Source organism: Salmo salar, chromosome 07 (assembly GCF_965601325.2).
Source record: "Salmo salar chromosome 07, fSalSal1, whole genome shotgun sequence".
Lineage (NCBI taxonomy): Eukaryota > Metazoa > Chordata > Actinopteri > Salmoniformes > Salmonidae > Salmo > Salmo salar.
Window position 1 is genome coordinate 34312505 of NC_138297.1, and position 12527 is coordinate 34325031.

At 38.5% G+C, this 12527-nt stretch overlaps 1 protein-coding gene across 2 annotated transcripts in view; it reads left to right on the top strand.

Moving 5' to 3' along the window:
* The window catches only part of LOC106591031 (1-phosphatidylinositol 4,5-bisphosphate phosphodiesterase beta-3), a 127580-nt gene extending 119109 nt beyond the window's left edge, over positions 1-8471 (top strand). The window contains exon 33 of one of the 2 annotated variants that reach the window (XR_014392908.1): positions 102-363. Coding sequence is in view for 1 of the 2 variants with exons in the window: in XM_045721871.2 (XP_045577827.2) it covers positions 102-395 (294 nt within the window). In the remaining variant the exon portion in view is untranslated. Of the gene's footprint in view, positions 1-101 lie in introns of both variants that reach the window. The other variant, XM_045721871.2, reaches the window with a different exon arrangement.
* Positions 8472-12527: the final 4056 nt, after the last annotated feature.

Here is a 12527-nt window from a genome sequence, read left to right on the forward strand (position 1 = left end):
TACATGCATTATTTGGTATTTTACATTATACACGGGGGATATTTTTGTAGTATTCTGCATGCAGTCTCAATTTGGTGTTTGTTCCATTTTGTGAATTCCAGCTGCAGGCCCGATTGGAGCGAGACTTGGAGGCGGAGTTACAACGTCTACCAGAGGAGATCTGCCAATACCTGCAGGCGAAACTCGAGTCCAAAGGTCTCCGTAGCGACGCTCTCTTCTCTTTATCCAATCACAGCCCTAGCTCCAGCTCGGGTCCGCCCTCCAACTGCTCCACACCCACTTTTCCCTTAACACCCAATAGGAGCACCTGGAACAGGAGTCTGGACAATAGCATTGCCTCATTGGTGGACTCATCCTCTTCCTCTACCCCTGTCCTATCAGAAGCAGATATGTAAGCCATATGTACATTTATGTAAACCTAATGGTCCTGAGCTTCAGTTAATTTTTTTGTTGATGTTTTCATAAAAATATATATATATATTTGTAATTTTTCTCACCAGGGTTTTAGAGAGATAGACAAGGTTACCAAAAGTTTTTGGTTGATTTTGAAATGCCCAGGAAAATGCCCTATGTGTGTTTTCACATTGGCCTGCGTCCCAAATGGCACCCTTTTCCCTATTTAGTACATTAGTTTTGACCAGAGCCCTATTGAGAATAGGGTACATTGGGATGCAGACATATTCTGTATGTGGATTGTGGACAAGAATATTCTGTGGATATATTATTATTATTATTATTATTATTATTATTATTATTATTATTGTTAATCTGTGTAATGTTTTTGTTGTTTTACATGACCTGTACTACTGACTAAAGGTGTCCTTGGGGAGAAAGGAGGGATGAATGGAGAAGAGGAGGAGAAGTGATTGTGGTAGTGAACAATTTAGAATTTTTGGGGGGCGATGCTGATTTGCTCTGGAATAGAAAGACCTTTCTGAAACTTTCTTTCTGTATCCCTTTCTCTCCTCACCAATCCTCCCCCACTGGTACTTGCTGCCTGTCTGTCTTGGTATATAATATTATAATATGCCTCTGTGTATATTCATCAACATTATTTTACCACTTTTTTAATCTTTAATTTGTTTCATCTTTTTTGTGATGGATGATCTATTTAATTTAGTCAGCTGAGCAAATGCAGAGAATTTTTTTGGTGGGGGGTTAATGGTCGGGTTGCTATGGTAACCAGGGAGACGACTTTGCTGTGGTATTTTAGCAATTTTACCCTTTCCCCCTCCCTTTTGGTTGTGAGGGTCTATTTAAAAGTTTGAAAGTTTTCATACACAGTGTTGATTGAATGGTTCACACCATTGCTAGGAGGGAGAAGACCTCACACACGTAATTTTTTTTAAAAGTTCCAAGTACCGTGGTGTCAGGGTACCTCTAGCAGTTAAGACCGTTGGGCCAGTAACTGAAAGGTTGCTGGTTCGAATCCATGCGCTAATTAGGTGAAACATCTCTTGATGTGCCCTTGAGCAAGGCACTTAACCCTAATTGCTCCAGTAAGTCGCTCTGGATAAGAGCGTCTGATAAATTACTAAAATGTATATGTACCTTTAGGACCCCAAAAGTTGTTTTATTTTTACACTGATGTGGTTTAGGATCAGGTAACATGACTTTTCAAAATCCCAATTTATATGTATTTATGTACATCGGAGCGTTAGTTTGGGCATACATTTATTTTTTGATTTGATCAGCCCATGTACTTAGTGCTAAAGATGGTCTTTATCATTTTAGGAAACCCACCCCAGTATGTGTGTAACACACAGAACAACAGCTTTAACCAGTGTCTCTGTGTCTCGCTTGTCCTTACGAGAATATGTTTTTAAAAACTGAATTTAAAGTTTTGATACATTTTCTGTTATTGCTCTTTTATCACCCGGTTTTATTTGTTTTAAAACCTTTTATTCAAGGAAGTTATGACAACCATTTTTTAAATGGTTTATAGTGTCACCTTAGCTATTAGGTAGCCAGAGGCAGAGCCATATACAGTTGAAGTCGGAGGTTTACATACACCTTAGCCAAATACATTTAAACTCAGTTTTTCACAATTCCTGACATTTAATCCAAGTAAAAATTCCCTGGTTTAGGTCAGTTAGGATCACCACTTTATTTTAAGAATGTGAAATGTCAGAATAATAGTAGAGAGAATTATTTATTTTAGCTTTTATTTCTTTCATTACATTCCCAGTTGGTCAGAAGTTTACATACACTCAATTAGTATTTGGTAGCATTGCCTTTAAACTGTTTAACTTGGGTCAAACGTTTCAGGTAACCTTCCACAAGCTTCCCACAATAAGTTGGGTGAATTATGGCCCATTCCTCCTGACAGAGCTGGTGTAACTGAGTCAGGTTTGTAGGCCTCCTTGCTCTCACATGGTTTTTCAGTTCTGCCCACAAAATGTTCTATAGGATTGAGGACAGGGCTTTGTGATGGCCACTCCAATACCTTGCCATTGGTGTCCTTAAGCCATTTTGCCACAACTTTGGAAGTATTCTTGGGGTCATTGTCCATTTGGAAGACCCATTTGCGACCAAGCTTTAACTTCCTGATTGATGTCTTGAGATGTTGCTTCAATATATCCACCTAATTGTCCTGCCTCATGATGCCAACTATTTTTTTCTTCCTTTCACAACGATGGTCATTATGGCCAAACTGTTCTATTTTTGTTTCATCAGACCAGAGGACATTTCTCCAAAAAGTACAATCTTTGTCCCCATGTGCAGTTGCAAACTGTAGTCTGGCTTTTTTATGGTGGTTTTGGAGCAATTGCTTCTTCCTTGCTGAGCAGCCTTTCAGGTTATGCCGATATGACTTGTTTTACTGTTGACATAGATACTTCTGTACCTGTTTCCTCCAGTATCTTCACAAGGCCCTTTGCTGTTGTTCTGGGATTGATTTTCACTTGTCGCACCAAAGTATGTTAATCTCTAGGAGACAGAACGCGTCTCGTTCCTGAGCTGTATGACGGCTGCAAGGTCCCATTGTGTTTATACTTGCGTACTATTGTTTGTACAGATGAACATGGTACCTTCAAGCGTTTGGAAATTGCTCCCAAGGATGAACCAGACTTGTGGAGGTCTACAATTTCTTTTCTGATGTCTTGGCTGATTTCTTTTGATTTTCCCGTGATGTCAAGCAGAGGCACTGAGTTTGAAGGTAGGCCTTGAAATACATCCACAGGTACACCTCCAATTGACTCAAATGATGTCAATTCGCCTATCAGAAGTTTGTAAAGGCATGACATAATTTTCTGGAATTTTCCAAGCTGTTAAAGGCACAGTCAACTTAGTGTATGTAAACTTCTGACCCACTGGAATTGTGATACAGTGAATTATAAGTGAAATAATCTGTCTTTAAACAATTGTTGGAAAATTACTTGTCATGCACAAAGTATATGTCCTAACCGACTAGCCAAAACTATAGTTTGTTAAAAAGAAATGTGTGGACTGGTTGAAAAACGAGTTTTAATGACTCCAACCTAAGTGTATGTAAACTTCTGACTTCAACTGTATATAGAGAGATTTCAGGCCAACTTTTAGAATGGACACCATGTTGCTGCCATTGAGCATTACATTTATCCATTCATGACAAGTATTGGGATTTTAAATAAATTCTAGATGTTCAGTTACATAGCATGTTTAAATTAAGAAAATTCTATAAACTGCTATTTGTCAGTATTGCACATGGCTACCATATGGAATTATTTGATTGTACTGTGCCATGTAAATGCATCATAATGCAGAAAACTCAATGTCTTAACTCTCTAAATGCTCTAGATAGAAGACTATACTATGTTCTAGAATTCGGCCAGAGAATTTTACTGCAGAACACTAAGTTCTAGAATACAGTCCAGTGGTTCTATATTAAAGTTAGAAGCACTTTATAGGCCTTCATGTTCACATGCTGAAGAGAGTTCCATTGAAGGTGTGTGTTTGTGTGTGCATGCGGGTATCAAATAAGATGAAACAGAAAGAGCCAGAAGGTTGTGCTCCGTTCACTATTGTGGTTAGCCAGTTTCCTACCCTAGAGACTCAGCCTGGGGGCTAATTCAGTTTAGCCTTGTGGGCTAGTTTCAGCTCTATCTCCACACATATATACACACACACACACACACACTCTTCAGCCCCACACTGTAAACCAGGGATCATCAACTAGATTCAGCCGTGGGCCGGAACATAATTACAAATCATTTGTAGACCGCAAATTGAACCGCAAAAAGCCCAAACAGATATATTTGACAAAAACATAATTTCAAACTATGCTTACATTCGTATACGATCACGTGTCACTCTATTATGTGTGGGAATACTTTGGAACATATTTTCTAAAGTAAAATAACTTGGAGCTGATTTCCTGGTGTTTTTACAGTTTATGTCCAACAATGAAAATGAAAAAGAAATACAGTACCAGTCAAAAGTTACACACCTGCTCATTGCTGTTTAAAAATATATATATGTTTTACTATTTTCTACGTTGTAGAATAACAGTGAAGACATCAAAGCTATGAAATAACACCTATGGAATCATGTAGTAACCCAAAAAGTGTAAAACAAATCTAAATATATTTTATATTTGGCATTCTTCAAACCCTTTGCCTTGATGACAGCTTTACACTCTCTCAACCAGCTTCATGAAGTAGTCACCTGGAATGCATTTCAATTAACAGGTGTGCCCTGTTAAGTTCATTTGTGAAATTTCTTTCCTTCTTAATGCATTTGAGCCAATCAGTTTTGTTGTTACGAGGTAGGGGTGGTATACAGAAGATAGCCCTATTTGGTAAAAGACCAAGTCCATATTATGTGAAGAACAGCTCAAATAAGCAAAGAGAAACGACAGTCCATCATTACTTTAAGACATGAATGTCAGTCAATCTGTAAAATTTCAAGAACTTGAAAGTTTCTTCAAGTGCAGTCGCAAAAACCATCAAGCGCTATGATGAAACTGTCTCTCATGAAGACCACCACAGGAAAGGTAGACCCAGAGTTACCTGCAGAGGATCATTTCATTAGAGTTACCAGCCTCAGAAATTGCAGCCAAAGTAGTGTCTTGCAAAAGTATTCATCCCCCTTGGCATTTTTCCTATTTTGTTGCATTACAACCTGTAATGTAAATGTATTTGTATTTAATGTAGTGAACATACAGTCCAAATTGGTGAAGTGAAATTTAAAAAATGACTTGTTTCAAAAAATTCAACAACAAAAAAATAAAAACGGAAAAGTGGTGTGTGCATATGTATTCACCCCCTTAAATAAGATCTGGTTCAACCAATTACCTTCAGAAGTCACATAAGTTAAATAAAGTCCACCTGTGTGCAATCATGTGAAACTTAGATCTCAGTGTATATATACACCTGTTATGAAATGCCCCAGAGTCTGCAACACCACTAAGCAAGCGATACCATGAAGACCAAGGAGCTCTCCAAACAGGTCAGGGACAAAGTTGTGGAGAAGTACAGATCAGGGTTGGGTTAGAAAAAAATATCTGAAACTTTGAACATCCCACCGAGCGCCATTAAATCTATTATTAAAAAATGGAAAGAATATGTCACCACAACAAACCTGCCAAGAGAGGGCCACCCACCAGAACTCACGGGCCAGGCAAGGAGGGCATTAATTAGAGAGGCAACAAAGACACCAAAGATAACCCCGAAGGAGCTGCAAAGCTCCACAGCAGAGATTGGAGTATCTGTCCATAGGACCACTTTAAGCCGTACACTCCACAGAGCTGGGCTTTACGGAAGAGTGGACAGAAAAAAAGCCATTTCTGAAAGACAAAATAAGCAAACACATTTGGTGTTCGCCAAAAGGCATGTGGGTGACTCCCCAAACATATGGAAGAAGGTACTCTGGTCAGATGAGACTAAAATTGAGCTTTTTGGCCATCAAGGATAATGCTATCTCTGGCGCAAACCCAACATCTCTCATCACCCCGAGAACAACATCCCCACAGTGAAGCATGGTGGTGGGTCAAGAAACACGAGCAATGGACATTAAACCGGTGAAAATCTGTCCTTTGGTCTAATGAGTCCAAATTTGAGATTTTTGGTTTCAACTGCCGTGTCTTTGTGACACGCAGAGTAGGTGAACGGATGGTCTCTGCATGTGTGGTTCCCACCGTGAAGCATAGAGGAGGAGGAGTCCTTTGCTGGTGACACTGTTGGTGATTCATTTAAGATTCAAGGCACACTTAACCAGCATGTCTACCATGGAATTCTGCAGTGATACACCATCCCATCTGGTTTGCGCTTAGTGGGACTATCATTTGTTTTTCAACAGGACAATGACCCAACACACCTCCAGGCCTTGTAAGGGCTATTTGACCAAGAAGGAGAGTGATGGAGTACTGCATCAGATGACCTGGCCTCCACAATCACCCGACCTCAACCCAATTGGGATGGTTTGGGATGAGTTGGACCGCAGTGTAAAGGAAAAGTAGCCAACAAGTACTCAGCATATGTGGGAACTCCAAGACTTTTGGAAGCATTCCAGGTGAAGCTGGTTGAGAGAATGCCAAGAGTGTGCAAAGCTGTCATCAAGTCAAAGGGTGGATACTTCGAAGAATCTAAAATCTAAAATATATTTTGATTTGTTTAACACTTTTTTGGGTACTACATGATTCCATATGTGTTATTTCATTAGTTATGATGTCTTCACTATTATTCTACAATGTAGGAAATAGTAAAAAATAAAGAAAACCCCTTGAATGAGTAGGTGTGTCCAAACTTTTGACTGGTACTGTGTATAAAAAATAAAATTGTTTGTTTTTGCTCAGAAAACTTGGTGGGGCAAATAAAACCTTCTGCGGGCCGGTTGCCAGTTGGGGAGCCCTGCTGTAGACCATGTGTAAGGGTGTTTACTGCCATCCCTTCTTACATTCATCCCTCCATCCTTCCCCTTACAAGACTTTCTCTTCCAGCCCCAGGTCACTTAAAGGTCCCGAACAGTCATTCTGATTCCCATTTAAAAAAGCCTTTTGAGTGTTGAAAATATTACCCATAATATTTGTTTTGGATAAAAAAATGTTTTTTAAAGTACTTTTTCTGTCATGGCTAACTACCAGGAAGTTTGAAAAGCCAGGCTGAGTGGGCGGGAAGCTTATATTCATGAGCTCGCCTAGACTGACAGTTCTTTGAAAAATCTATGTCAAGCAACTTGGATGCAGTGAGCAGCGTTGCAGTAAAACCATCTCAAGCTAATATTTAGAAATTTTATCAATGATGTCAAAAATGTTTTTTACATCTTTCATTTGTCATGTCTCTTGTGATGTGGTTCACAGCAGCACTGACGGATGTGTTGACTTGACAACTGCGTCTGAGTTTTGAACGACCCTTCCCCCTCTTTTGTTCCATGCTGGCTGAACACCTAGCTAGCCATTAACAAGCTAACACCAGACACAGATAAAGGGGAGAAACAATAACCTTTGCCTTAGATGAAGAGGGTAAACCTTTAATAATATTTTCTGAAACCCTTCAGTAAAATTTTGGCCACCAGCAGAGAAGCTATATATTTATGTAAACCGCGCCCTTCTGCAAACCCGCCTTCTCCGATGTTGGTTACAAGGCGGTACTTATTTAAATTAAGTAAGAGAATATCATGATACCATTGATGTATTAAAATTATAGAGTTATGGTGATGTCACCCTATCCCCCTAATAATCCCGCCACCTGAATCCAAGTGTTTAACACTGGGGAGAGGACCAGGTACTTTATTATCAAACTTTATCAATGTAGACGCAACAGTTATTTTTCGTACTTTGGACATCATACTGGGATCTGGTTTCATCCAAATAGCATCCAATTTCATGAAAGACATAATTTTGACTGTTCATGATCTCTAGAACAGACTGAGAGATGGAGGAGATGTATAGTTGGTTGACACTGTATGACTGCCATGCCTTCTTACATTCACCCTGTCTACCCCTCTATCCATCCTTCTCTCTCTCCTTCCCCTTACAAGAGTTTCTCTCCGAGCCCCCAGGTCACTTAATAGAAAGAGATAGAGAGGTATAGGTTTCGTCCCAAATGACACCCTATTCCCCATATAGTGCACTATGGGCCCTGGTCTATATCGGGAATAGGGTACCATTTGGGGCGCAGACAGAGTTTGTTGACACTGTATGTAGAAATGATGAGTTTCTCTCTCTGCCCCAGGCCACTTAATATAGAGAGAGATTAAAAAAAAAAGCGGGATGAAGAAGGAGAGTGAGAGAGAGTTTGTAGACACTGTATGTAGAAAGGACTGGTCCGCCATGTCAAAGGGAATAATACTATGACGCATCAAGATGTAATATGTTTTATTGTTTATCTGGAGATATAATATAAACTGTATAACTGTACATTCAATAAATACAGAATTATTGTGTAAAATCTCTGCTTTGTCTTGGTTGGTTGGTTGGTTGCGCTTCTCCAGTCGAAGAGAACAGTACATAAGAATAAAACACAATAAAGACTGAAGGTTTGTTTTCATTGTGATCCTAGTCTCTTGTTTTTTTTGTTCTATTTCTTTTCCTGAAAACTATATTTTCAAGAAGCAGTGCCAGCAGATTGCAATACTGTGTAATATTTCCTACAAACAGTTTGTGAAAGAAGTTTAGCTATTATTGTGTTATATTGGCCAGGACTCAATCCGAAACATGCTTGACATTTAAAGTGAATTTCCAATTGAGCAAACACCTACAGCGCTTACCTTGAATGCAATCTCTGCAAACACGGTAACATTGCCTTTAAAAGGCGTGTTGAATCCTGGCCATTGTGTAAGTAAACTAACCGTTTTATTACGTGTACTAGTGTGTGTGTGGGTGGGTCTGTGTGTGTGTAATATTGTCTGGTGCAGAAAAAAGTATTCCCGCACTGAAAACGTCTATATTGGTCCGCTAATACAGGACTAGTAAAGGTCCAGTGTACTACATTTGTGAAAAAATGAAATGCATTTGAGCATTTCTTGAGTCTGATAATTATCTGTACAAAATAGTTAATTTGATAATACTTGTGGAATGTAAAAATGCTTGATTTGTTTTCCAGTTTCTTGAAAACTTTGCAAATGCAACTTATTTATATGTGAAAACTGAGTCTATTCATTAATTTTCCATTTTAGTAGACGCTCTTATCCAGAGCAACTTACAGTAGTGAGTGAATACATTTGAATTATTTTTCGTACTGGTCCCCCATGGGAATCGATCCCACAAGCCTAGCATTGCAAACGCCATGCTCTACCAACGGTGCCAGGCTACAGATGCTCAGGCTACAGATGTCTATGTCGGCCAGCTAATAATAGTAAAGGCCCAGTGCACTACTTCTGTGAAAACCATATTGACATTCGCCCGCCTTGTACATCTAAGTCAGTGGAGGCTCCTCAGAGGAAGAAGGGGAGGATCATCCTCAGTGAATTTCATAAAAAAAAAAAAAATTAACATTAAAAAAATTACCCTCTTTAGATAAAATGATACTACAATGGTAAATCAAATCTCCCCATTTCTCCCCATTTTTTTGCTCAGTTTTGCAGGCCTTCTCATACTGTATACGCATTCGTAAATCAAGACCTTTCTTGAGTTGGGCTCTGGGATGGTGCAACTGTTGAGAATCTGAGTCTATGGTTGTTGTGGGGGAAAGGGGTTGAGTGTGTATGAGTGTTTGTGTGTGTGTGTGTGTGTGTGTGTGTGTGTGTGTGTGTGTGTGTGTGTGTGTGTGTGTGTGTGTGTGTGTGTGTGTGTGTGTGTGTGTGTGTGTGTGTGTGTGTGTGTGTGTCCCACAACTACTGCAAGGGAGTGAAAGATGTTAGGGACATTATATAGGATGAATCACAATAATTGTTTGCTAAAATAATAGTTGCTTACCATCATGGATGATACATTGGAGATAATATAAGACGAGTACTGGAAACGATAGAACACTATGAAATATTGGAGAAACCAGGCCTGGGTTTTTGATAAAGTACTACTGGAGTTTATATATAAATGCCTTGAATATTTCAATTTTGGAGAATCTCTTATAAAATGGGTTAAAGTTACGTATAGTAACCCTATGTGTCAAATAGTAAATAATAAAATAGTAAATAATGGCTACATCTCAGAAAGAGGAGTAAAACAAGGTTGTCCACTATCTATTTATTATTGCCATCGAAATGTTATTTGTTAAAATTAGATCCAACAATAATATTAACGGATTAGAAATCCAGGGCTTAAAAACAAAGGTGTCATTGTACGCTGATGATTCATGTTTTCTTTTAAATCCACAATTAGAATCCCTCCACAGCCTCATAGAGGATCTAGATACTTTTTCTAACCTCTCTGGAATAAATCCAAATTATTATTTTTTTTAAAAACGTATTGGATCACAAAAATATTCAACGTTTATATTACCGTGTAGTTTACCAATAAAATGGTCTGATGGGGATGTGGACATACTCGGTACACATATCCCGAAAGAAAGAAATGATCTCACTCCAATACATTTTAATAGAAATTTAGCAAAAATAGATAAGATCTTGCTACCATGGAAAGGAAAATACCTGTCTATTTGTGGAAAAATCACCCTGATTAGCTCTTTAGTCATATCACAGTTTACCTATTTGCTTATGGTTTTGCCGACACCTAGCGACCTGTTTTTTAAATTATATGAGCAAAAAATATTCAATTTTATTTGGAATGGAAAGCCAGAGAAAAATAAAAGGACCTATTTATATAATGACTATGAATTCGGAGGGCAGAAATTATTAAATATTTAAAGCATTAGACCTCTCACTAAAGTCATCAGTCATACAAAACGTATACTTAAATCCTAAATGGTTCTCTAGTCAATTAGCAAGAATGTCTCACCCCATGTTCAAGAATGGCCTTTTTCACTTTATTTAGATTACAACCGCTCACTTTTGGTTATTTGATCTACAAAATATCGTAATTTTTTAAACAAGCCATAGAAAGTTGGTTGCAATTTCAGTTTAATCCACCTGAAAAGACAGAACAAATAATACAACAAATATTGTGGTTAAACTCAAATATACTAATTGATAATAAAACCCTTATTTTTCGATTTAAAAAAAGGTATAATCTTTGTAAATTATATCTTAATTAGGACTGGTGGAGTTATGTCACACATGCAGCTAACACAGACATATGGAAATGTCTGCTCTACCCAAAATCTCAACCAACTAATTGCAGCATTACCACAAATATAAATGAGGCAAGTGGAAGGGGGAAAAAGTAAGGAACTTGTCTGTCGGCCCTTCAATAAAGACCAAAATTGGTTAAAGAAAATTGTGATAAATAAAAATATATACCAGTTTCATTTAACCTCTATGGGCTACGCGGGACGAATTCGTCCCACCTACGTAACAGCCAGTCTAATCCAGTGGCGCGATTTTTGAATCGTTTGAAATACTATTACTTCAATTTCTCAAACATATGACTATTTTACAGCTATTTAAAGACAAGACTCTCGTTTATCTAACCACACTGTCCGATTTCAAAAAGGCTTTACAACGAAAGCAAAACATTAGATTATGTCAGGAGAGTGCCCAGCCAGAAATAATCAGACACCCATTTTTCAAGCTAGCATATAATGTCACCAAAAACCCAAACCACAGCTAAATGCACCACTAACCTTTTATGATCTTCATCAGATGACACACCTAGGACATTATGTTATACAATACATGCATGTCTGTTCAATCAAGTTCATATTTATATCAAAAAACAGCTTTTTACATTAGCATGTGACGTTCAGAAAAAGCATACCCCCCGCAAACTTCCGGGGAATTTACTAACAGTTTGCTAAATTACTCACGATAAACGTTCACAAAAAGCATAACAATTATTTTAAGAATTATAGATACATTACTCCTCTATGCACTCGATATGTCCGATTTTAAAATAGCTTTTCGGATGAAGCACATTTTGCAATATTCTAAGTACATAGCCCAGCCATCACGGCTAGCTATTTAGACACCCGGGCAAGATTAGCCTTCACCTTAATAACATTTCCTATAAGAAAAATGTTCTTACCTTTCCTGTTCTTCGTCAGAATGCACTCCCAGGACTTCTACTTCAATAACAAATGTAGGTTTGGTCCCAAATAATCCATAGTTATATCCAAATAGCGTCGTTTTGTTCGTGCGTTCTAGACACTATACGAATGGTAATCCACGGTCGCGCGCATGGCGCATGGCGTGACAAAAAATGTCTAAATATTCCATTACCGTACTTCGAAGCATGTCAACCGCTGTTTAAAACCAATTTTTATGCCATTTATCTCGTAGAAAAGCGATAATATTCCGACCGGGAATCTGCAATAAACTAAACAGCCGAATTAAAATACTCCACGGGGGCTAATCGCGCACGCGCCTCATTCCATTGTCACCTAATGGGACACTTGGATAAGGTGATAATCTGTTTCAGCCTGAGGCTGCCTCGTCAACCTTCATGATTTTCCCGGGTCCTGAGAGCCTATTGGAGCCCTGGGAATTGTCACGTTACAGCTAAGATCCTTACTCTTCAATAAACAGATGCAAGACGCACGACTCCTTGTCAAACA